General features: G+C 49.0%; 1 protein-coding gene across 1 annotated transcript in view; it reads right to left on the reverse strand.

Moving 5' to 3' along the window:
* Positions 1–23,923, reverse strand: part of ASB18 (ankyrin repeat and SOCS box containing 18) — a 64,690-nt gene extending 40,767 nt beyond the window's left edge. Inside the window, exons 1-2 of the mRNA XM_047773840.1 lie at positions 23,657–23,923; positions 3,890–4,012 (exon numbers count right to left, since the gene is read on the reverse strand). Coding sequence (XP_047629796.1) covers positions 3,890–4,012; positions 23,657–23,861 — 328 coding nt within the window. The 5' untranslated portion in view covers positions 23,862–23,923. The remainder of the gene's footprint in view (positions 1–3,889; positions 4,013–23,656) is intronic.
* Between the last annotated feature and the right edge of the window lie 319 nt (positions 23,924–24,242).

Here is a 24,242-nt window from a genome sequence, read left to right on the forward strand (position 1 = left end):
CGGGGTCATTAAGACTGAAATAGGGTGAAACCAGCTCTAGAAGTAGGCACCTGGGTGGGCATGTAGGGAGACACTCGGAGATGCTCAGGGTTGGGGACCGAGAAACCCGGTGAGATCCAGCCTGGCGCTGGAGGTGAAAGGGAGGGGGGCGGAGGGCAGAGACATTGAGGAAAAACGAGTGGGGGCGGGGAGCGTGAGAGCACACAGAGCAGAGACGCCCTGAAAAGACAGAGATGGAGACGGAGGGCAGAGACGAAACACAAAGGAGAGACTGAACCCAGCCACAGAGATCGGGGGAGGAATTATCGAGAAGCAAGAGGGTTTTCCAGATAAGGGGATGGCTGGGGACTCAGGTAAGGCTCCTGGAGGTACAGCCAAAAAAAAAAAAAAAAAAAATTGGAGTTCCTGTCGAGGTGCAGTGGAAATGAATCTGACTAGGAACCATGAGGTTGTGGGTTCCATCCCTGGCCTCACTCAGTGGGTTAAGGATCTGGCATTGCGGCGAGCTGTGGTATAGGTCCCAGGCGCGGCTCTGCCAGCAGTTGTAGTTCCAATTTGACCCCTCCCTGGGGCTCCTCCATATGCCTCAGGTGAGGCCCTAAAAAAAAGCAAAAAAAAAAAGAAAAAAAGAAAAGATTTGTGGAGTTAAAAGCTGAACAGACATGAGGGAGGAAAGTAAGCGGTGGGTTTTTCTGGAATCCATGCCCTCTCTTTCTGAGCCAATTTACGCGTGTATCATTAGGAGAAGACAACAGACAAACCGACCCCCATCACCGAGGTGGCTCAAGAAAAGGACTCAGAAAGTTTAGCTGTCTTGGAAGTGGCCGGGTTTCTGAAGCACCCTTTGATGCAGTGGTCTGCATTGAGCGTAATTCTGGTTTGTTTCTTTGCGCTTTTTAGGGTTGTGTGTGTGTGTGTGTGTGTGTGTGTGTGTGTGTGTGTAGGGTTGTTCTTTCTTGAGGGATGAATGGAGCAGGTGCTATACATTTCACTTCTCTGAAAACTTTGGACTTTCAAAAGGCGGGTGGCAGGTTGTTAGCAGCCACGAGCGCTCCTGGAAATGGGGGAGAGCAGTCCCTGGTGAATACACTTCAAGGGCCAGGATCTCACATGCCAGGAATGCCTTCTGATAATGACGGCACAATCGATACCATGGCTGTAATGAGCTGCGAGGAGACCTTTTCACAGGCCACCTCCATCCCGGGACCCATGCTGAGCAGCTTTGAAAGACCACTCCTAATTACCTACCTCCATGCGGTGCACGGTTCTAGCCGGCCCCGCGTCCCCAAGGCCCAGCCTCGGGCTTGTGCACACTCGGTGGGGGGAGAGGAGGCCTGTTGTCCTGGTGGTGGGTGGTGGTGGCCCAAGGCCCTGGTGACATGGACCCACGTGGATTTGGGCTGCCCTTTCTAGGGAGGGCTGGGTCTGCGTTGAGGGGAGAGGACGGATCTGGTCCTTGACAGTAACAGTGACCTACATTTTTGCAGGGGTCAGCTCCTGGCTCTTGATTCCACTCATTTTCCTGAGACAGGAAGTGTACTTACAGAGGGGCAAGGAAGAGAGTTCCCCATTTTCTAGGGCATGATAAGGGCCCAGCTCTACTCCAGCCACCATCACAGCTCTGTTCCCCCACCCACGATTGCCGAGTCTTCTCCTGGACTGGCGGGAAGGGACCATGGGTGAGCATTTGGCTCGGCTGGGGCTTAGAGCTGCCCCCTTCTCCAGGGCCCTGGAGACGGCCATGAGCTTGCCTCGGGCCTCCCAGAGAAGCCTGCTCTCTGAATCAGAACACCTGAATCAGCAATCAACTTCCTATAATTCCGCCCCCTGGTCCAGGTTCTGCACCAGAAGGAACACAGAAGTAAGCTTTCCCCAGGGAATGCCTCTCCCTAAACGTCAGCTCCTCCATGCTGCTGCTCCTTGGACTGCAAGCTCCACGGGCCTGGCATTCCATCGTGTGTGTGGTATTGAGGGGCTGGCTCCTGTGAACCTGTTAAGTGTACCCTCTGCCCCCTGGCTCCCTTCAGGAGGACCTGAATTGGCCCCCAGGAAGTCCTCGTGTGACCAAGGGCAGTTCGTGGGGGCGGGGCACTGTTTTCAGACAGGGCTTGGTCATTTCTGCTGCTGGACCAGCTGGGAGAAGGCAGGTGGCTGAACTGAAAGGACAGGATCCAGCAATATCCATCCTCTCTTCCCACCCCGAGGCCATGGGCAGTACCAACTGCCGGGGCTCATGTCCCTTCATTGCCCGGATGCCCTAACCTCCTGTGGTACGGGGGTGCCATAGAAAGGCTGCAAACTTAGGGGTGGCAAGATTGAGGGGGAAAGTGAAGAGCCTTTGATTCAGACTGTGAGTCAACATGGATATCTATTTGAAATTGCAATATCTGAGCATGTGTGAGCATGTCCAGGGCTGGCTACAAGCATGCAATTAAAAAAAAAATTAATTGAACATTCAAGCATTTGGCATTCTTGGTTGAATTGTCACCCAGCCCTTTGGAGGAATACGTGCACCCCACGTGGGAGAGAGGGGAAAGATGGGAGACGCGGAAAGGCTCTGGGATGCCTTTGGCTGGGAGGGGTTTCAGCCTGGACTAGATCTGGCTTGCTGTCCCCGGAGCCCCCGCTGCCTCCCTGGCTGCTCTGAGATGCTTAGCCCTTTGATGGGGTTTCGGTTCTCACCCTTCTCTCCATGGGGGCGTCTGTACAGACTGCATCAGTGCTTTGAAAACCGCCCTTCCTTATTCGTGGTCTGCCAGAGCTCAAGAGTCAGGGGCCTGGGGCCCCTGGCCGCTGGCCCACAGACCACAGAGTCCCAGATCCTCCTGGTCTGGCAGAGCTGCTGTGATTTCCAACACATGAGCCCTCTCGGCAAAGGTGGAGCATGGGGACACACAGGAGGAAGGGTGCCCGGGACCGAGCACCAGCCAAGGAGGCCGAGCCGGGGGGTCAGCAAGTCTGCTCGCCCCGGGGGGCGCGGGGGTAGCGGACATCTCTCCACTCGGAGGTATGTTTGCCAGCCCAGCACATCGCAGCCATGTTCGGGCAGCAAGAATGCAGGCACATAGGACACCTCTAGATCCTTCCTTCTCCTGCCCCTGCTCAGGCTCCCCTGGGTTCCAGGTGGAGCTTCTCCTGAGAGCTCTCCCTCTGTGATGCTGGCTGGGCCCCAGCTTCCCCTCCGGAGCTGTGATATTCACGGATTCACAGAGGAGGCTTGCCCAGTGCTGCCTGCCAGGGGCCCGCGCCGGGTGCACTGGAAGGAGAGGAGCGCTTTATCTCCTGCCTTCCTGGCTGCCAGAAGCAGGCTTTGGCAGATCAGCTCCCAAACCAAACCTCTTTTTAAAGACAAGAGGCACCTCCAGCATCAGATGGGCACTCCTCGCCAAGTGTGGCCTTTCCAATTTGATCTTTCACATCCATTACCTAAAAACTACCTCTAAACATCGTGCACAAAAGATTTGGTTTGTAGAGGTCTTTGCTCGAGGTATGTTAAATGCAGCTTGTGTGGTCAGCAGTCTACATACTGGTGCTGTACGTTCAGAGGTGTGTTAGTAACTCAAAAACAGATAACCAGGAGTTCCCATCATGGCTCAGTGGTTAACGAATCTGACTAGGAACCATGAGGTTGCAGGTTCGATCCCTGGCCTTGCTCAGTGGGTTAAGGATCCGGCGTGGCCGTGAGCTGTGGGGTAGGTCACAGATGCGGCTCAGATCCCGTGTTGCTGTGGCTCTGGCGTAGGCTGGCAGCTACCACTCCGATTCCACCCCTAGTCTGGGAACCTCCATATGCCGCAGTAGCGGCCCCAAAAATGCAAAAAGACAAAAAAACAAAAACAAAAAACCAAAACCAAAACCGAATAACCAGGTTTTAAAGGAGCAAAGGTACCTGACAGTCCAAAAGTGCCTGAGGATTTCCCCTGCCACTCCATCTCATCCTTCTTGATCTCAAACACCACGTTAGCATCCTGGAAGAACTGGTCCATGAGGGGCCTGAGACGGTCTATGTCTCCTGTGATCAAGGCAGCATGGTACTCGAGCACGGGGGACCCCGCTCTTGTTTGAGGCTCTTTTTCCATCTTCTGAAAGATCTGAAGCTTCCCTCCAACTGGCTCTGGCCGTCTCTCCATTGCAATGCCGATGATCTCAGAAAAGTTCTCCAGGAAGGGGAAAGATGGTCTTATGGATGTGAGCTATTTCTATTGTCATTACTCAATTGTCATCCAGTTGGGGCTCGGTGGTGGTGTATTTATAACTCCTGTGGACTCTGATGTGATAATGGTTACTTGATATGACCAGCATCATGTGACCACAGAGACGCCAGAGTGCTCAGCCACCGCATTGTGATTATATAGATGTGAACTCCAGAGACAGACACAGCTGTCTATCTCCACAACAGCGCTCCACGCGACGAGAGCAGACACCTAAAACAGGTGGGGCTTCTCTTTCCTGCCCTGAAATGTGTCTTCTTGCTTTCATCTCCTCTGCTTCCTTAGCTTCTGTGGCCAGGGGTCAATGGATGTGTCTTTGAGGGCTGTGTCAGCGAAGCCCAGCTGGACACTGCAAATGACCAGGCTCTGTGCAAGTGTTCCCCAGTGGGAGGCTCCATAGGATAGACCAGAGGTTCTCAAAGGCATCATCTAGGGCCCCGGGTGGCCTGGGAGTTTCTTCCAGTTGTTGAGAACTGATCCTGAAATGTACATGCCTTGCTGAAGATGAGAGATGCCACATTTTTAAAAAGTGGATGGTAACAGCTCTTTATTAGTCATTTACTAGTTACTTGCTACAGTGTAGTTCAGAGCTTTATCTTATTGCCTAAAGATTAATAGTCTAAAAATAGAGTTACTGTATGATCTCACCATCCCACTCCGGGACATATAACCACGAATAATGAAAACTCTACTTCAAAAAGATACATGCACCCCAATATTTTAATAGTAATGCTGTGTACGGTAATCAGACATGGAGGAGTTCCCACTGCAGCTCAGTGGAAACGAATCTAACTAGCATCCATGAGGACACAGGTTCGATCCCTGGCCCCACTCAGTGGGTTAAGGATCCGGCATTGTCATGAGCTGTGGTGTAGATTGCATACACAGCTCGGATCTGATGTTGCTGTGGCGGTGGCATAGGCGAGTGGCTACAGCTCCGATTAGACTCCTAGCCTGGGAACCATCATATGCCATCAGTGTGGCCCTAAAAAAAAAAACAAAAAAAGGCCAAAAAAAAAAGACATGGCAGCAACCTAAGTGTCCATTGACAGATGAATGGATAAAGAAGATGTGGTACATATATGCAATGGAATATGACTCAGCCATAAAAAACATGGGTGGACCCAGAGGTGATCATATCAAGCGAAGTAAGTCAGAGAAAGACAGATGTGATTTCACTTATGTGGAATCTTAAAAAAAAAGAGATACATACGGAGTTATTCACAAAAGAGAAATAGATTCACAAACAGGAAACAAACTATGGTTACCAAAGGGGAAAGCATATGGAGACAGATAAATTGGGAATTCGAGATTAACAGATACAAGTTACTGTATATAAAACAGGTAAACAACAAGGGCCCACTTTATAGCACAGGGAACTGTATTCAATATCTGGTAATAATGGATACTGGAAAAGAATCTGAAAAAGAATATTTATACACCTATGTATACGTATAACTGAATCACTTGGCTGTACACCTGAATTATTGTAAATCAACTATACTTCAATAATTTTTCAAAAAAATGATAAGATCATTTTTTCTTATAACAGGTAAAACCCCATTCTCACGTATTTTCTCCAATTCTTGCTTTCCCTTGCTAGGAAGTTGGGATGGGCCAATGCAGTTGGGCTACCGGATCCTGTGCCGTGTCTGTGTGAGTTACAACAAAAAATGTGACAAAAAAGGCTGGAGGGAGGAAGGAGGGTCAGGAGGGCACTGCCTGGGCTGGCAAAGGGGAAGCAGTGGGGCACATGCCCAGAAGAGGTAGGCACAGAGACTCCGGGGGGAGGGAGGCATGAATAACTGGGACCATGGGACCTGTCACTATGTGGTGTTAGAGTCAAACAAACTGCAGGAAAAAAGACCTACCATGGAAGAAGGAGGCTCACGGGGCAGCACCTCCTTAGTCACGGCTGGGCTTTGTAAGCCCTCTCTTTTCCCATGTCCCTCTCTCTCAGTCTCCTCTGCTCCCCAAAGCTGCCCCGTGACCTTCCCTTCTCCCACTAAGCCCCTCTGAAGTTTGCATTGGCTCTTTATTTTGAAGAGTAATCTGGCTGCTAGGGTGCCCCCTTTTCTGAGATTGTCCACATAAGGGGGGACCCAGCAGAGTACCCTTGATCTTTCTGATCAGGGCTTGTAGTAAAGGGTGGAGGGGAAACTGCATGCACTTATAATTTAATCTAGATGTGTTTTATCCTTACTATAGACCTGATTGGCAGGTATAAAGGTATGTGCAGGGGCTGACCCGAGGCCTAGAGCTTCCCCCAAATGCTAAAACCCATATCTTCCTCTAGAGCAGGGGCTGCAGGGTTCTGGGATGGGAGGGGTGTAGCCGTTTGTCTGCTCACTTGTGATGCCTTCATGCAGGCATGTGAGTGGTGTTGACTGTGCCTCAAAGGCTGAAGGGCTTACATTGGTGACTGACCGCATGGGGGATGGGGTGACCTGGTCACAACCTGAGCTGGCTGACATGATGCAAGCAACTCAGGGTTTCTCAGTCCTCAGGAGATGGTTGACACCCAAACACCTCACTGTACCCACAAAGCTTCCTATCTGACCCGTGCTGCATCTCTGAGCCTGTGACAGGGAAGCCTGCAGTCCCCAAGGGCACCTTGGTATCTCCAGGTGTCTGAGCATACTGTCCCCTCATCCTCAAACTCATACTTTCCCCTTGTCACCTGGCTGCCCCACTCACTCTTCAATACTCAGCTTCCGTTCACCTCCAAGGCTGGTCCTGCGGTCTGTCCTGGCACCCTGTCCATGGTGCTGGCCCACTGCTGGTTACTCATCTCTGCGCTACTTGGCCATGAGCTTCTGCCTCTTTATCTCTGTGGGCTTCTTAGTACTGAGCATGGTGATTCACTCACAACAGGTCCTCAGTGAAAACAGTTGGAAGAACTAATGCATAGGGCTCTTTGAAATGTGCTCAACCACATGCAAGTTCCTCAGTAGTTCTTCCTCGTATTCTTGGCCATTTGCTGCCTTTTCCCTTAGGAAGAACAATGTGGTGACCTGGACTCTTAACTGGCCAAGAGCAGAGACTCAGGTCTTCAGATCTGTGGGCTCCCCATGCACTGCCTACCTTTCTCCACCTGTAAAGATGAATTACCAAATTTCATAAGACCTTGTCTATTGTATGCTCCATGAAGGCTCTTTGAAAACTATTCTCACCTGTTTTAAATGTACCTTGTCTCCATGAGCAGCAGCAAGGAGAGTTAGGGTCATCAATGGACCAGTAGATATTTTTTTCAGGGGCCCACTATGTACCTAGAACACTGCTGGGTGCTGTGGAAAATGCAACAGTAAAGAATATACAGACCATGTTTACAAGGAACATATAGCCTTCATCGGACACAGTATGAGAGCATAGGGAAAAGGCTGAACAGCGACAGTATGGGAACCATTTTCCTCGTGGAATGTCCACTAGAATGGAGTCATTCACTCTTCACTCTTCATTTACATATCCTGCAGTTTCTCTATTCACTTTGGTAGCAATATTAAATCTTCCAATACTCCATTTCTTTAAACATAGCTATTCTACCTCGTTATTTTCTCATACTAATAGTTTGGAAAGACTTTCCATGTATGGACTATTGAAGATCCAACTTGAGCCTGTACTTCACTTTATACCAGAGCATTCTTTTGTACCTGATATATGTTGTCATGAGTTATTTTTAAAAGGGGTGGGACACTGGAGGTGAGTCCAGGAATAAGAGCCATTCCACCCTGTGTTCTGTGCTAAATTTAGCTTTCTAAGTGTTATATTTGTCAACAGCTCCCTAGGTGCCCAAGCTTGATTTCAGTGGGTAGGGAGTAGTAGTCCAGAAACAGACTTGGTTCTTTGTGAGAGCTTTAAAAATAGCTCATGGGAGACAGAATTGGTTTTGCAAGTAGGGCATGCAGATTAGTTCAGGAGCATGGCAGAACTGTTGTTATTTTAAAGACCAAGAATAGCTGTCTTTTTTTTTTTTAAAGCCAAACAAAATGAAAACAAAAACAACACTCTACAAATGGCTAAAAATCAACCCATTCATTCATCTACCAATTCAATAATCATTTATGTAATATTATATCCTAGAGTGTGCTGCTAGGTTTTGGGAATTCAGAGGCAAATAAATAAATAAATAACACATTTGCCCTCAAGAGCACATAGAGTCCTGGCCACAGAGTTAGGCAAGAAAAAGAAAGAAAAGGCATTTGAGTTGGAATGGAAAAAGTAAAACTGTCACTATTTGCAGATGACACAATGCTATATATAGGAAACCCAAAAAACTCCACCAAAAACTGCTAGTACTAATAGATGAATTCAGTAAAGTTGCAGGACACAAAGTTAATATACAGAAACCTGTTGCATCTCTACATATTAATGAACTATCAGAAGGCGAAATGAGGAAAACAATCGCATTTACAATTGCATCCAAAAAAAAAAAAGTAACCCAGTAATCAGTAATAAACTTATCTAAAGAGGTAAAAAACCTGTACTTGGAAAACTGTAAGGCATTGAAGAAAGAAACTGAAGGTGGCACAAACAAGTGGAAAGATAGGGATGCACATGGATAGGAAGAATCAATATCGTTAAAATGTTCATACTGCTCAAAGCAATCTACACATTCAATGCAATTTATGTCAAAATACCAGTGGCATTTTTCACAGAACTAGAACAAATAATCTTAAAATTTGCATGAAACCATAAAAGACTTCAAATAGCCAAAGCAATCTTGAGAAAAAAGAACAAAGCTGGAGGTATCACACACCAAACCTGAAACTATACTGCAAAGCTATAATAATTAAAACAGCATGGTACTGGCACAAAACCAGACACATAGATCAATGGATCAGAATAGAGAGCCCAGAAAACAAAAACCATGAACACATATGGCCAATGAATTTGCAAGAAGGGAGGCAAAAACATACAATGGGGAAATGTTTCTTCAATAAATGATGTTGGGAAGATTGAAAGCTACATGCAGAAGAATGAAACTGGATCTCTTACACACAGAGAATATAGTCAATAATATTGTGACAACTTTTTATCATGATGGATGGGAACTAGTCTTATTGCGGTGAACTTTTCCTAACGTATTAAAATATCAATTCACTAGGTTATACACCTAAAGCTAATATAACATTGTATGTTAATTATAAATCAGTAGTAAAAAAGGATCCCATGGAAAGAGAACAGTTACCTTAGGACCCTAATACACAGGAGCTCTTTGTCTTTCTTCCCACAAGCTGAACGACCTCCTTTACTTACGTGAACAACACTGTTTCCTGAACCAGCACTCCTGGTTGGGCTCCTCCTTGCCTGCTGAATGCCAATTCTGCCCATATATATTTTGCTTGGATCAAGCCATTTTTAGCTCATTTTTCTCATCCTCACTTTTGTCAGCTTGATTAAAAGGCAACGCACAGCTTTCTATGCAAGCTAGCCCACTAACAACATCACTGGGCGAGTTTGGTAACTTTACATAAGATGTGAAGGAGTCTATCACAGTTTGTATACCCTTGTTCTGCCAATCTCCTCCATCCCCGCTTCCTCTCTCTCTGGCACAGCCACTAAAATCTTCCTCCCTGCTTTTCCTCGTGTGGTTCCACGCATTCTCAGGCCTTGCCAGTTTCAGCTTCTACTTCAGGGAGTTTGTCAGGGACATTCTTCTGAACAAATATGGAGCCCTTGAAAGAGAGGGGTTCTGAGGAATGAAATTTCCTCCAAATTTAGTATTTTATTTTTTCAGACAAACTTTCAAATGGTGCCCATGTGATGGACGAACCTGGTACCTGTCTGATGCTGGACCACAGCAGAGTACTAAAGAAATGTAATTGCTGTGGCCTTTTATTGCAGAGTGTGGAGTGAACTTAGGAAAAGATAAAAATGCAAGCAGGAGAGGATGATACCTAACCTCCATCTGATGACTGAATGAGCAGACCATATCTCTTAATAACTTTCCAGGGAGTCCACAGGATGTGAATATGGTTCTGTAAAGGGCATTTTGGGGACTTCTAAGCATAATGTTTGGTCCACAGGAGACCAAAAAAACTGGTTCTCCATACCAAGTCTTGTATCGCTCTTAGCTAATAAGATGAAATTTTTGCTTCTGGATCAAATGAGATTAAAAAAAATCAGAGTTCCCATCGCGGCTCAGCAGAAATGAATCCGACTAGCATCATGAGGATGCTGCTTCGATCCCTGGCCTCACTCAATGAGTTAAGGATCTGGTGTTGCCATGAGTTGTGGTGTAGGTTGGCAGACGCATCGCTCTGGCTGTGGTGTAGGCCAGTGTTTACAGCTCTGATTCAGCCTCTAGCCTGGGAACCTCCACATGCTGCAGGAGTGACCCTAAAAAGACAAGACCAAAAAAAATCTACTAGAAATGATAATGAGATATACAAATGGTAGTGTTCAAATGGTAATTATTATCTTTGCATCCTGCCATTGAATGATGGATGGTTTTCTCTTTCTCAGAGGCCTCTGGGGATAAATTTGCCTGATACTCAGTAGAACAGCCCAGCGGAGCCTAAAATGTAGGGCAGATGAGTTTATCCGGGTCAGGCTGCTTACACAGAGCAGCGACTTTCCATGTGTTCCGGTCACGAGGCAGAGTTTCCTGGCGCTCTTCGGAAAGGTCAGCTGTGTGGATTCTTTCCTAGGCCATTGAGCAAATGTCTGCTTTCTTCTGGGGTCAAGTGTCCAACTATAAATGGACACATGAGGGCAGGAAATCGTTCCCCTTGGGGACACCGTGAAATTCTGAGCATTTTCTCAAACATGTCAATGTGTCCTGTCATCCTGGTCAATTTTCTGCTTCCTACATGAATCGTTCCTATAAATGGCTATGGACTGAATCCCATTGGGTCCTTTCCCAACACTCCTACCACCGGGCACAATAGCCCCAGGTCTTACCGTATATTTACCTTCACACCTTTTTTGATCCTCGCTTTCATTATTTAATTTCTAAATGCCACTCTGCCTTCATCCCCACTCCTTATAGCTTTTTTCTTTTTCTTTTTTGGCCACCCCATGACATGTGGAGTTCCCTGGCCATGGATCAGATCTGAGCCACCGTTGCAACCTACAATGCAGCTGCGGCTGGATCCTTCATCCATTGCGCCAGGCCGGGGATTGAACCTGCATCCCAGCGCTCCGGAGACACCACCTGTTCTGTTGCACCACAGTGGGAACTCCTAGCTTTTTTAAGTAAAAAAAATTAAATAATAAGCTGGCCAGGTATGTAAAGCTCTGCTTTTAAGGGCTCCTGGACCCATCCACCCATCCAGCAGAGTTAGTCACGCAGACATTGACATAAAAAATGTTAAAGTGTCCAAACCTCCCCTTCAAACATCTCGTTTAACAACCCATTAAAACATGGCGCTTCCTCAGGTCAAGTGCATCACTAATAATGACTTAAATCGTCGGGACTGGTTTCACATTATTAAGAAATCTCATTGCCATCATGTGGATGAACACAAAATGGAGAGAAAGCACCTTGGTAACTTATTGTCCTGGCAGTGCTCCCCAGCCCGCTGCAGATCCTGGAAAGCCACAGAGTCCCTTCTCATTCTGAAGGTCATCTCAGCCAAAGGTCAAGTGCTGCTTCCATCCATCGCCCAGGAGGGCTGTTGGGGAGCTCAGAGGCGAAGGTGCCGTTGAATGCTGCCATCCTCTGTGGCTTAGACCCAGCAGCCTGGTCCTTGGTGGGCACAGTCACAAGTACTAGCCCTGGAAGGACATTTATAGACTCCGGAGACAGTGCTGGAAAGCAGGTCATTGAGACTTCCCCTGATAAAGGTGGTGAAGTTTCTTCACAACTGTCATGGGGATTTAATTACATGATAAAATTGCAGCTCCTGCCTCTTGAGACAAATTGCATGTTCAGACTGATTGTTTTTTATGAATCTCACACAGGGAGCAAAATACTTCTCTCTTGAAGTTGGTTTGGTCTGATTGTTATGCCCCTGGCACCCTTTACATGCCTTCTAGAAATGAGAAGTTTATGATCCCGTAGTTGGCATGTGGGGGTGGGCGCCCAGCAGAGTTCTTGGTTACTTTGCATCTCTGCACAGAGAAAAGGGAGGCCAATGATGTCTGATGGATTTAAAGTGCATTTTCCTGGGAGTTCCTGTTGTGGCGCAGCAGAAACAAATCTGACTGGTATCCATGAGGATGTGATTTGATCCCTGGCCTCGCTCAGTGTGTCAGGGATCCGGCTTTGTCCTGAGCTGTGGTGTCGGTCGCAGATGAGGCTTGGATCCCGCGTTGCTGTGGCTGTGGCATAGACCAGCCACTGTGGCTCTGATTCAACCCCTAGCCTGGGAACTTCCACATGCTGAGGGTGTAGGCCTAAAAAGCAAAAAGCAGGAAAAAAAAAAAAAAGTCCATTGTCCTTATTTTTTTCTTTGCCAAAAATGAGAGCTTTGAATTTCCAACAGAAAGACAGGCAAAAGGCATGGTAAGAACTGTAAAGGACTCCTAAGCATATACTCAAAGTCCAATTTCACTAATTTAGGATGCAAGTTAATGTCAGAGATCTTTTTTTGCCTATTGAATTGTGAGATTTTTTTTTTTTTAAGTTGAGTTTTGGGAGAGTTTAGTGAAACCCATACTTTCAGAGTTTGTGGAAGGGTGAGTTTCTATACCACTTGGAAATATTTGATATTGCATGTATGTGTATAGGGCGTTTTTTTGGGCACTAGAGGCCTATGGCGATTCCGAGTAGAAATCCTTGCCTTTAGGGAGTAGAGAGAGATGAGGCAGCCATTCGTGGGCCGGTGGAATGAGGTCATCACTTGCTAGGGGTACAGGTGTGATGGTGAGAGCGCGTCAAGTAGGGCATCTGAGAGACAGGAAGGGGGGAGGTCGGGCCTCTCTGGAAAAGTTGGTTCACGAGGGGGTCTGTTTCCTCCTCTCGGCCTGTGCTGGCAGACCTGTGTCCTGTTATCCTGGGCTGAGCAGAAGGCAAGCTCTCTGGCCTCAGGGCTGTGTTGGGGCCACAGGTGCCGTTGGGGAGGTGGGTGCTCTGAGGCCAGGCAGCGAGCAGGCAGGCAGAGCGGGGCTCTGGGAGGAAACAAGCCTCAGACAGCAGGTCTGAGGGATCATAGTTGAGGGGCGAGGCAGGGCTTCGATGTTTGGGGACACAGATGTGTGCTGCCCAGATGCCACTGTTGGAAGGACTTGTCACCCTGCCTGTCGGCTCCTTCTGGGGAGAGAGCCACCTCCCTCTGGAATAGGCTTCCCAACGTGGCAGATTCCCCTGACTGATCAGGTGCCAGGAGACAAGTCCTGCCACTGTGACCCCAGGTGGGAAAACGGTGACACACGTATCAGCTGCGAAGCTCCCCTGGGGGCTGCCCGAGCATGGGGGGGGGTCACAGGTGAACTTGCCCCCAGCCACCCCCTTTGCAGGTGTGGATCCCCAGCCAGTACCTGCAAGGCAAGCCCCACCCAGCACGGGACTGTGCACCCCAAGGCCCCTGGGCCACCTGGAAGGGCAGGTGGGTGGGAAGTCAGAGCAGTGAGACAGGAGAGCTGACAGACGGCCTGCCCCAAGGCCAGGAAGGGCGAAGGGGGGTTGGGGGTGTCATTGGTTTGGACCAGCATTTCTCAACCACCTCAGGCGAAGGGCCAGGAATTTTTTTTTCTTCCCAATTTGTCACAGAGTGATTCTCTCTCAAAATACAATTAAAATTAATTACAAGATAAAATAAAATGGAAAAAAGGCATAATTACAAGTCCAGTGATCACACAAGTGGGTGTTACCTTAATTGTCAAATTGCCATCAATGTTTCTAAGTGTTTACTGTCAATTTTCAGGGCAAACCCGTGCAGAGCAGCCCCCACCCCCCACCGAGCCCTGAGTGGCACGTTGTCATCTGGAATCACTGGCGTACAGGGTGGGTGAAGCTGTGCGGGGAGAGAGGGTGGGGTGAGTTTGTCCACAGCACAGCTTTTAAGCCCTTGGACACTTGCTGTAGAGTTGACCTCTGTACTGCTGGACAAGGGTTGCCAAGCCATTTTTGTAATGGGCCGAGTAGTAAATATTTCAGGTTTTGTAGGTCATGTGGTCTTTGCAACAACTCCTTAGCTCTGCCATTATAGTGTGAGAGCGGCCATCAACAATATGCAAATGAGTGGGCATGGCCATGTTCCAATAAAACTTTATTTATAAAAACAGCTAGCTGGCCCTCGGACACAGTTTGCCAACCTTGGCTCTAGTCGGGGAGCAACGGCAGGCTTGTGGGAAGGAGAGTTACACACACCTCCAAATAGGGAAGGGCTACCACATCCCTTTGTCTGCAGATCTTCCCCATTCCTCACTTCAGCGAAGCCTGCTCTTTATTCTCAAGGCAAATTTGACTCAACAATCATCAGTAGAGCATTTGGGTACCAGGCACACTTTGGTTTCCTTTCTTTTCTGTCTATCCTGCTTCGGGTTTGCTAAACTTCTTGAATCTGCAAATTTATATCTTTCATCCACTTTGGGAAATGTTTGTTCTTTACATGTTTTTTTTAAATTTTTTTTCCTGCCTCCATTCTCTCTCTCTTCTTTTTCTTGGACTCCAGTTGAATGTGTCAGATCATTTATATCGTCCCACTGTCCCTGTTCATTTTATTTCAAATCATTTTACTTTCTGTTCTTCAAGGTGGATACTTTCTATTGATCTGTTTTCAAATTCACTGACTCTTTCTTCTGTCGCCTTCAATCTGCTGTTCACCCCATGACTGACTAGAACAAGGCCAGCCCTGGCTTCCAGGGAGGTGGGGAAAGGTGGTGTTTTTTCCAGCTGGGTACACTGTATTGCCATAGGGACTTAAGTGGGAAGGAAGTGGCAGCTAGTCATAGCTCTTGGCACGAGTCTCTCCATCTGGAGCCTTTCCACATGTGTAAGAGTTTCTTGTTTTTCCAAATTAGATGATCTCTGTCCATTGCTGAATGGCCCCTCTCTGCTTTTCCAAATAAATGTTAATGCCTATGTTGAGATTTTATGGCCGCACATGATACAGTCCCAACTTGCTTGCTGGGACACCCCTCATCTCCTCTGGTTTATGCACCCCATTTCCAGCCAGGTCCTGCTTCCTGCACAAGGTGGGCTGTGTGCTCCACATCCACGTCTACCCCCCGTGTTCCCTCTGTCTGAATTCCCTTCCTTCCCATCGCAACCTCTCAGGAATACGTTCATCTTTCAAGGGCCAACCCAGGAGATCTTTAGGGTCCTCCATATCCTATTTGATCTATTAATATTTATCACTCAGCTACTGTGTGCCAGGATATGGTGGCTAGGACAAGCTCAGTCCCTATTCGATATCCAGTGGCTGAACTTGGTATTTGGTACCAGGCTATATAGGTTGTGCATTTGCCATTTCCAGTTAGTTTCTTGGAAATGTTTGTCCTAAGCAGGGCACACCACTGCAGGAACATCTGTCATTCTGGAAAGGTAGAAAGCCTCTTCTCTCTTATCCTCATTTCTTTTTGTTCTTTCAAAACTCTCCAGTGTGCTGGGGAGTGATGCTAATAGAAGTATGTCATCAGCATACATTATTCCTTTATTAGCCTGTTTCTCAATTTTGATTCTGAAAATATCCTGATTTAGTCTAATTGTAATTTCACTGTGTTCCACAGGCAGTGATGGTTCATACTGGGGGGGAGGGCCGGGGGCGGGTGCTGAGATGACCCTGTAGGATTTTTCTTCCTGCCCATGTGTAAGCTGGACCACTAGCTCTAAGGCATATATCTCATCTCACCACAGCAATTCACCTGCTTCTGGGAAAAAAAGAGCTTAGAGTGTGTGTCTGGTGGAAAGCAAAGGAATATCTTCATTCCAGGTGGTGGGAGAAATTTTTCTGTAGCTAAAACAAGGGCTGCTGCTGGAGCCATTTTATTCCTAAATAATTTAACTATATTCAAAGATAATCTGATGTTATTGTAGGAAAGTGTATTTCTAATAAATTCCACTTGATCTGGGTGAATCAATTCAGGCAGCGCATAATTGAGTCTGTTAGCAAGGACTTTAGCAAGAATTTTGCAATCAGCGTTAATTAAGAAGATGGGACAATAATTTGTGCATAATTCCGGATCTTTTCCTGGCTTGTGAATCAAAGTAATAAGAGCAATGCTCCGGCTGGTGGTGGGATAGTGTCATTAGGTGCTGATTTATAAGTACTTAGAAAGGTTTAATTTCATTTTGCTTCGAGCAGGGTCTCCCTGCCCCCACACGCTCTGATCAGGGTTGCAGCCGAGATGGCAGAGTCCTTTCCTCCCCACCTTCCCTGTCATCTCTGACCTCCTGCTTCCCATTTTTGTTTTTATTCTTCAGCCAAGCACCCCGATCATTCATCCGTATTTTTCCTTAATACTCTTATTTGAATTATTTGAATTAAGGGACTCCAAGCTATTGATGGTGTGTGTGTGTGTGTGTGTGTGTGTGTGTGTGTGTGTGTGTGTGTGTGTAATGTAAAGTCAAAAGGTTGTACACAGCTTCATGGATCTTCCTGCGACCCGTCTCCAGGCAGGTTTGCATCAAGGACCCATGACGACACGTCAGGAAACACACCCAGTTTGGATGCTGCTCTTCACTGGTGGTGGACCAGTCAGGGGATGCTCCTGAGCCTTGGTGTCCTCACCTGTGAAGTGCAGCCATAGGCCAGTTACAGGCATTGTGGCATCCCAGGAAGAGCACTGGATTTCCAGCTCCTCCAGCTGTGGGACTGAGTTGTGGAACTCAACCTCTCTGAGCCTCGTTCTCCTCAGCTGGGAGACGGAAAGACAGCAGGACACACATAAAAGGAGTCCTCGCTGGAAGGAAGTGTGCTTCCTCCTGCTCGCCTCCACTGGGGGCTGTTCTGGGGCTAACGTGCTCTGGTCCGTGGGCTGCTGGCTCCAGGGCCAAGCTGTTGCTGTTAGTCAGTGGGAGCTCATCCACCCGTCTCCCACCAGCCTTCTAGGTGAGACCTTCCCTGCGCATCTGGCCTGGAGCCAGCGAGGTGAGGCTGGGTCTACACAGGTCTCTGTTAGGACTCTCCACACCCATGAAGGCAACAGGGCTTTGTCAATATCATCAAACACAACTCACTGCTCTAGAACCCTCCTGAGTCCCATTTGGAAACACCCTAAGAGAGGACCTCACCAACCCCCTTATTTTTTTTGGCCACGCCCACAGCGTGAGGAAGTTCCCGGGCCAGGGGATTGAGCCTAGACCACAGCAGTGACATTGCTGGATGCTTAACCCACTGAGCTGCCAGGGAACTCCCCAACCCCCCATTTTTAAAGGAGGAAATCAGGGTTCCGAGAGAATGGCTGAGAAGCACAAGACCACACAGGGAGTAGGGAGCCAGGGGCACGTACCCAGGGCACCTCACCAGGGGTTTCTAGCTGCTTACATTACGCCAGCAACACACAGCAATGCAAGCATCATTGGGTCACATGTGAGTCCTCTAGGGCAGTAGCTGTCTTCTTCTTTTTTTTTTTTGTCTTTTGTCTTTTTCTTTTTTTTAGGGGGAGGTTCCCAGGCTAGGGGTCAAATTGGAGCTGGGGCTGCCACCTATACCACAGGTGCAGCCATGCAGGATCAGAGCCTCATCTGCAAACTACACCACAGCTCATGGCAACACCAGATCCTTAACCCACTGAGCGAGGCCAGGGATGGAACCTGCATCCTCATGGATGCCAGTCAGATCCGTTTCTGCTGAGCCACAATGGGAACTCTGTGGAGCTGTGCTGATTTAACTGACATTCAACTGCTGGGTTTTCCATGGACAGTGTTCCCCTCCACACACAGGGAAGAAGGATGTGGATGCATCCTGATGACATGGTGTGCTGAGCATCCAGCCTTCAGTGTTGCTGGCCGAATCATGCCAACGGACTCCGCTTGGCCTGTGACCATCACACATTCACCCACATTCCTTCGCCACCTATACGTGCTGCTGGGTGAGATCTCTTAATAAAAAGCCAATTAGTATTTCTTTAACTTGCCTCCAGATGCTTAAATACCATTACCCCAAACACAACATAATGCTTCTAGTTTTCTATTTCAATCAAGAATTCAAGTAGCATCTTGACTTGTATATAATATATCAGCAGCAAAATCATGGAATGCTGACATTCTTAATAATAGCAATTAGTAATCAGTTGTTTCTTAAGTAGTTTGATTACTCCAGCTACCAAATTGTACAGTCGATGTGTTTGGGGGCAAGTGGGGTCTCACCGCCCCTCCCCCGCCATCCTTCCTGCCTCCCCATGTTCTCACCGCTTAGTGAGCTGGTAGGCATTGCAAAGAGGTGAGGACGAATAATGCAGTTATGGCTGATATTAAACAGGAGAGACTTGGCTTTAGCAGAAAGCGGAATCAAATATTTCCTTGCAGAAAGACTCACCCAGATCGGGTCTGTGGAAGAGGAGTCTGCGCTCACTCAGCTGAACGTTAGCCAAGGAGCTTGGACTCAGAGTTCGAGCCCTTCTCAGAGCTAAGACCCTGTACCAGGCTCTGGATACCAAGTTCTAGGCAAGGGTCTTGACCTTGAGGAGGTCCTTTTGGGTCTGAAATGGCCAGTGGGTATAAACATCAGCCCCCCAGCAAGGCTGCGTGTTGCAGTAACTGCTAGAGCCTGAGGGCAGGGGCTCTGTGGAGGGAGAAGGAAGGTCCGTGGGGGGGGGGGGGGCAGAGGAGACTTTCCAGCAGAAGCGGGGCTCTGGGTGGGGTCTGGAGGGAGGTGGGGATGCTAGGTGAGCCAGGAGGAGGCAGAGGAGGCCCTCACAAACCCCGGGAGGACGTGGGTGTCATCCTGGAGGGGAGGGTCTTCTTGGGGTGGGGTGAGTGGGACAGAGGGGGTTTCAGATTGTGGGTGAGCTGGGGGCTCCGCCCTATTCCACCCCCCACCCCCACACGGGATTGCTGTACCCCAGCCCTGGGATGCCTCCCTCACAGTGGGGCATCTGAGTCAGACTAGGAGACCTGAGCACCCGTTAGAGCCCGCAGGCCCTGAGCAGCATCCACAGGGCACCCCAGCTACATCTTTGCAGGAGAGCAGGTGGCTTCACAGGGCACAGCTGAATTGCCTCTTTAGGAGAGTCCTGACTTTGGACCGCTCCTCCGCCTCGTGGCCGTGCCTGAGGGTACGCTCTGCACTCTGCCCCCTTACCTGCCACGGCTGATACAAATTTTTTTTTAAACTATAGTTGATTTACAATGTTCTGTCAATTTCTTTCTTTTTTTTTTGTCTTTTGGCTATTTCTTTGGGCCGCTCCCGCGGCATATGGAGGTTCCCAGGCTAGGGGTCGAATCGGAGCTGTAGCCACCGGCCTACGCCAGAGCCGCAGCAACGCGGGATCCGAGCCGCGTCTGCAACCTACACCACAGCTCACGGCAACGCCGGATCGTTAACCCACTGAGCAAGGGCAGGGACCGAACCCGCAACCTCATGGTTCCTAGTCGGATTCGTTAACCACTGCGCCACGACGGGAACTCCTGTTCTGTCAATTTCTGATGTACAGCAAAGTGACCCAGTCACATCCCGCCCCCCCCCCCCCCGCCCCGCCACACACACGCACATACATTCTTTGTCTTATGCTATATCTTCCATCATGTTCCATTACAAGATACTGGATAGAGTTCCCTGGGCTGTACAGCAGAACCTCATTGCTTATTCACCCTCAATGTCATAGTTCGCATCTACTAACCCCAAACTCCCCGTCCATCCCACTCCCTTCCCCTCCCCCTTGAATTTTCAAGTTCCTTCGCCCTCTCCCCTCCTCAAGGGAGCACACGTACACCTGAGGGCGTCTCCAGAATAAGTCATTCCCACCGCTTTCTCGGCTGGTACCTCTTTTCCCCTGTGCTTTCATTGTAATGCCGATATGGATGCACAGAAAGACAGTTATTTTTTCTGTTCTTTTTGGTGGGAGAAATAAGGTCACGGATGAGCATGGGGATTTCACTGAGAAAAGCAACATCCTTAGAGATGTCCATTGACAAGCAGAGAAAATTGTTACTTTTTTTTATTTTTGCTTTGTAGGGCCGCACTGGTGGCATATGGAGGTTCCCAGGCAAGGGGTCTAATCAGAGCTGCAGCCGCAGGCCTACACCATAGCCACAGCAATGCGGGATCTGAGCCACATCTGCGACCTACACCTCAGCTCATGGCAACACCAGATCCTTAACCCACTGAGCGAGGCCAGGAATTGAACCTGCAACCTCATGGATACCAGTCAGATTTGTTTCCACTGCGCCATAACAGGGCCTCCCAGAAAAGCGTTACTTTTCTTTTTCCCCCCACACCCAAGGCATGCAGAATTTCCCAGGCCACAGACTGACTCCTCACCAAAGCAGTAACCAAAGCCACAGGACTGACAATACCAGGTCTGTACCCCCTGAGCCACCCCGGAACTCTTTTTTTTTTCTTATTTTTGCAAATTGTCATCTTTTGCGCAATACTCAGAGTTCTATCAACCAGGGTTGTCCTTAGGTTGGACACTTTTCCTCTTTTTTCCCAGAAGTGCCTTTTTGGTGCGACCCTCGCACACGCCTCTCCTGGCCCGGGCGGCCCCATCTTCTTGCTCATTACATCCTTTCACCCTCGCCTTCCTCTTCCGGACGAGGGACGTTATTCCCAGGCTTCCTCCCCAATGGAGGTGGCATTTCAAGGCACTGCCACAAGTTCTGGCCCCCTTTCATGCACTCCAGAGACCCCACGGGTATGTCTGAACGCAAGCGGCTCTGTTTCTCTCAAGAGTGTTCCCCGAGGTCTCATAATTACCTCGAGAAAGAGCCCACTTACTCCCACACTCAGAAGAAAGGAAGCCTCACTCCGTTTTAAGCTTGAGACCGTGAGACTCTGGGATCATGGCCTCAGAGGAGCCTGGAGATGAAAGGGACCTCAGTGGTGATCCAACCAGCATTGCCCAGAGAGCATCTGCAAATTACCGGTCCCCCTGCGGGTGAAGCCACAGTGAGCTGTAACACGCCTTTGCGCATGGACCACTTCCCAAGTGCCCTCCCGCATGGAGCTGTGCTCAGGGACCTCTGCTTGGGAAGTACGGATCCAACCGAATCACATGCACTAGTTATTAAGTAAAAGCACTGGCCCAGAGAGGGAAAGTGACTTCCCTGAGGTCACACAGCTCGGCGGTGGCAGAGCCCAAGCTTCCCTCTGGAGCATCTCCCTCCAAGGCTGAAACTTCTTGAGGCACCTGTAATGACATGGGCTCTAAACTCCTGGGAGCCGGTCATGTGGGTTATTCCTGTTTCAAGCCTCTGCTCTCCATACTGCCAGGCATGCCCAGAGGCTCAAACACAGTCATAGGTCTCTCTGATTTCTGTCCGGATGGGTGGCACCATCTTCTTCGTGCCACCAAACCCTTCCCAGCGGTTCTCAGCTTTGTCACTTACCTTTGTGTCCATTCCACTCTTGGTTTAGACCCTGTCATCTCTTCCCCGGGCGACTGCCTTCACCCATCACTGGATCTTGTTTCCTAACCCTTTCTTGTTCTCTTCAAAGCCCGCTCTCACACTTCAGCCAGAGCAGCAGCTTCCAGATGCCAACGTGAGCACGCTGCGCCTTTAAGCTGCAGTAAAGCCCCGCGCCCAGCCTGCTTCCCCGGCAATGGAACCACTGGGGACCAGGATGGGCCCCAGGCTCACATGCGTAATTACTTAGTTACAACTGTCCTGAGATGAGAACAACCCAGGACAAGCCCAAGTCCTTCAAAACATCATCAGCTTGGACCTGTTCTTGCCTTCCTGAATTCTACCTGCCGGCAGGGAGGAAGTGTAAACAGATCTGATTTAGAACGCGATGGCTTTGCCGTGGGACCGAACGAGGCTCTCTTAACACCAGCTTCATTAGTTTTAGGTGTTTAGCAAAGCGTGGGGACAGTAGAGACGGTGCAGGACATTAGCAACGTGAAAAGAAACGGTATTACATTGTATTGTATTGTATTGCATTGTATTGTGTTGTATTGTAATGTATTGTAATGTATTGCTTTCTAAGGCTGCACCTGGGGCATATGGAGGTTCCCAGGCTAGGGGTTGAATCAGAACTACAGCTGCCGGCCTACACCACAGCCACAGCAATGCCAGATTGGAGCCGCGTCTGTGACCTACACCACAGCTCACAGCCATGCTGGATCCTTAACCCACTGATTGAAGCCAGGGATCAAATGATGAAGCCAAATCATAGCAGGGATCTGGCAGGGAGGGGCCCCCAGAGCAGAGACCCTGCCCTCCCGGCTCCCCGCAGCAGCTTTGGTCAGCTAGCCTGGGGGTAGGTTGATGTGTTTGCTAAGGCACCTCACCTGCAGGCACAGGGCAGGGGGCAGGGTGGCTCTGCAGGGCTCAGCACTCCCCACCGAAGGGTGGTTTATGATGTTAAAATCCCCTCCCAACTAGCATATGGAGGATAGATGCCTAACAAGGTCCTCCTGCAAAGCACGGGGAACCATGTCCAATAGCCTGTGATCAACCGTCGTGGAGAAGAATACGAAAAAGAATATATCCACGTATCGAGTCACTTTGCTGTACCGCGGAAACAAACACAACGTTGTGAATCAACTATACGTCAATATAATTAAAACAAACAAACGTAAAAAGCTTCTCTCATGGACTCAGAAAAACGCAGTCCCCTTCAAACCCCAGTGCAGGCTCCTGGATCGGGGTGTGTACCCCAAGGGCGCTGTCCCTGCAGAGCCAAGGGTGGATTCATTGCCTCGAAAGAGGATTAAAATTAAGAAGACTGTGTAGTGCCAGGGAAAATACTTTAGAAACGTTAACTCAACAGAGAACACAAGTTATGTCTACCACACAATTACACGTGGAGGAAGTTCACACATGCAAATAGGCTAGCGGCAGGGGGGTGGGTGGGGGGGGGCGGGAGTGGAGAGATGAAAACTGGGCACTGGGTCAGGATGGTGGCGTCATGGCTTGATTTTTTGCTTTTTACCTTTTTTTGTATTGTGCTGTAATTGTTGCCTACGTAACACACAGATATACACTGTATGCCTCTATACATAGTATCTCTCTTTATATCATTATAAATATAGGTGCACACACACACCGTAGCCAGTTTCTCCCTAAAGCCTTACCCAGCTCGTTGACACCCCCAGGGGTAGGGGTGGGGTACATAGTATGTACTACTATGTCCTCCGATGTGTGTGTGTGTGTGTGTGTATAAAATACATATCCTATATGTATAATATGACATAGAGATACATACTGCGCAGAGAGATCCATACTAAATATATACTACGTATATAGACGCAGACCTGTCCCGTGTGCACATAGACATTATGTATATACAGTGACTGCAGCACATGCGTGTGTCTATGAAATAAGGATCAGGGAGCTGGGCAGGTACCGTGTGCCTGCCTCAACCATGTGCCCTTCCACCCGCAAACGCCCACCCCTCACGGGCACACAGGACGGGGAGGTCAGTTTCCAAGGCGGCGATTGACGCAGTTACCTAGGAGCACCCCGGGGGGCAGCTGCGCTGAGGGGTCCTTCATCCAGTCGTCGTTGGCCAGTTCTATCACGGCGTCCACGGGCCGGACTTCAGTGCAGACCAGCGCCCTCACCCTCTCCTCATCCCCGGCTTCCAGGGCCGACTTTAATCTCGTCACCAAATCCGAAGTGACCGGGTAATCGGGAAGGCGGGCCGAGATGGACATTGTAATATTGTTTGTGTGGCGACCAAACGGCTCTTCTCAACCGAGTCCAAAGGCAGCAGCTGCAGGAGCAGGCTCTGGGCGTGCCTATAAATAGAAGCCGTATGGCTCCAGTTACGGCTCTGGGGAGGCGCCACCTGCCAGCAGCCCTCCCCACCCCTTCCTTACAGGGAGATGGGAATTGTTCCCCCCAAGGCCTCTGTTCGGGATTATTCTAGTAAACCTGCCTGTGACTGGGAGAAACAGGACAGTGTGGTTAAAACAAAGACCCCGTGCTATGTGCTCAGGCGTGGGACTGAGGATCATGAGAACGGCTGTGTGTACGTGTAAAACTGAGTCACCTGGCTGTACACCTGAAACGAACACCACATTGTAAGTCAACTA

Source organism: Phacochoerus africanus, chromosome 3 (assembly GCF_016906955.1).
Source record: "Phacochoerus africanus isolate WHEZ1 chromosome 3, ROS_Pafr_v1, whole genome shotgun sequence".
NCBI lineage: Eukaryota > Metazoa > Chordata > Mammalia > Artiodactyla > Suidae > Phacochoerus > Phacochoerus africanus.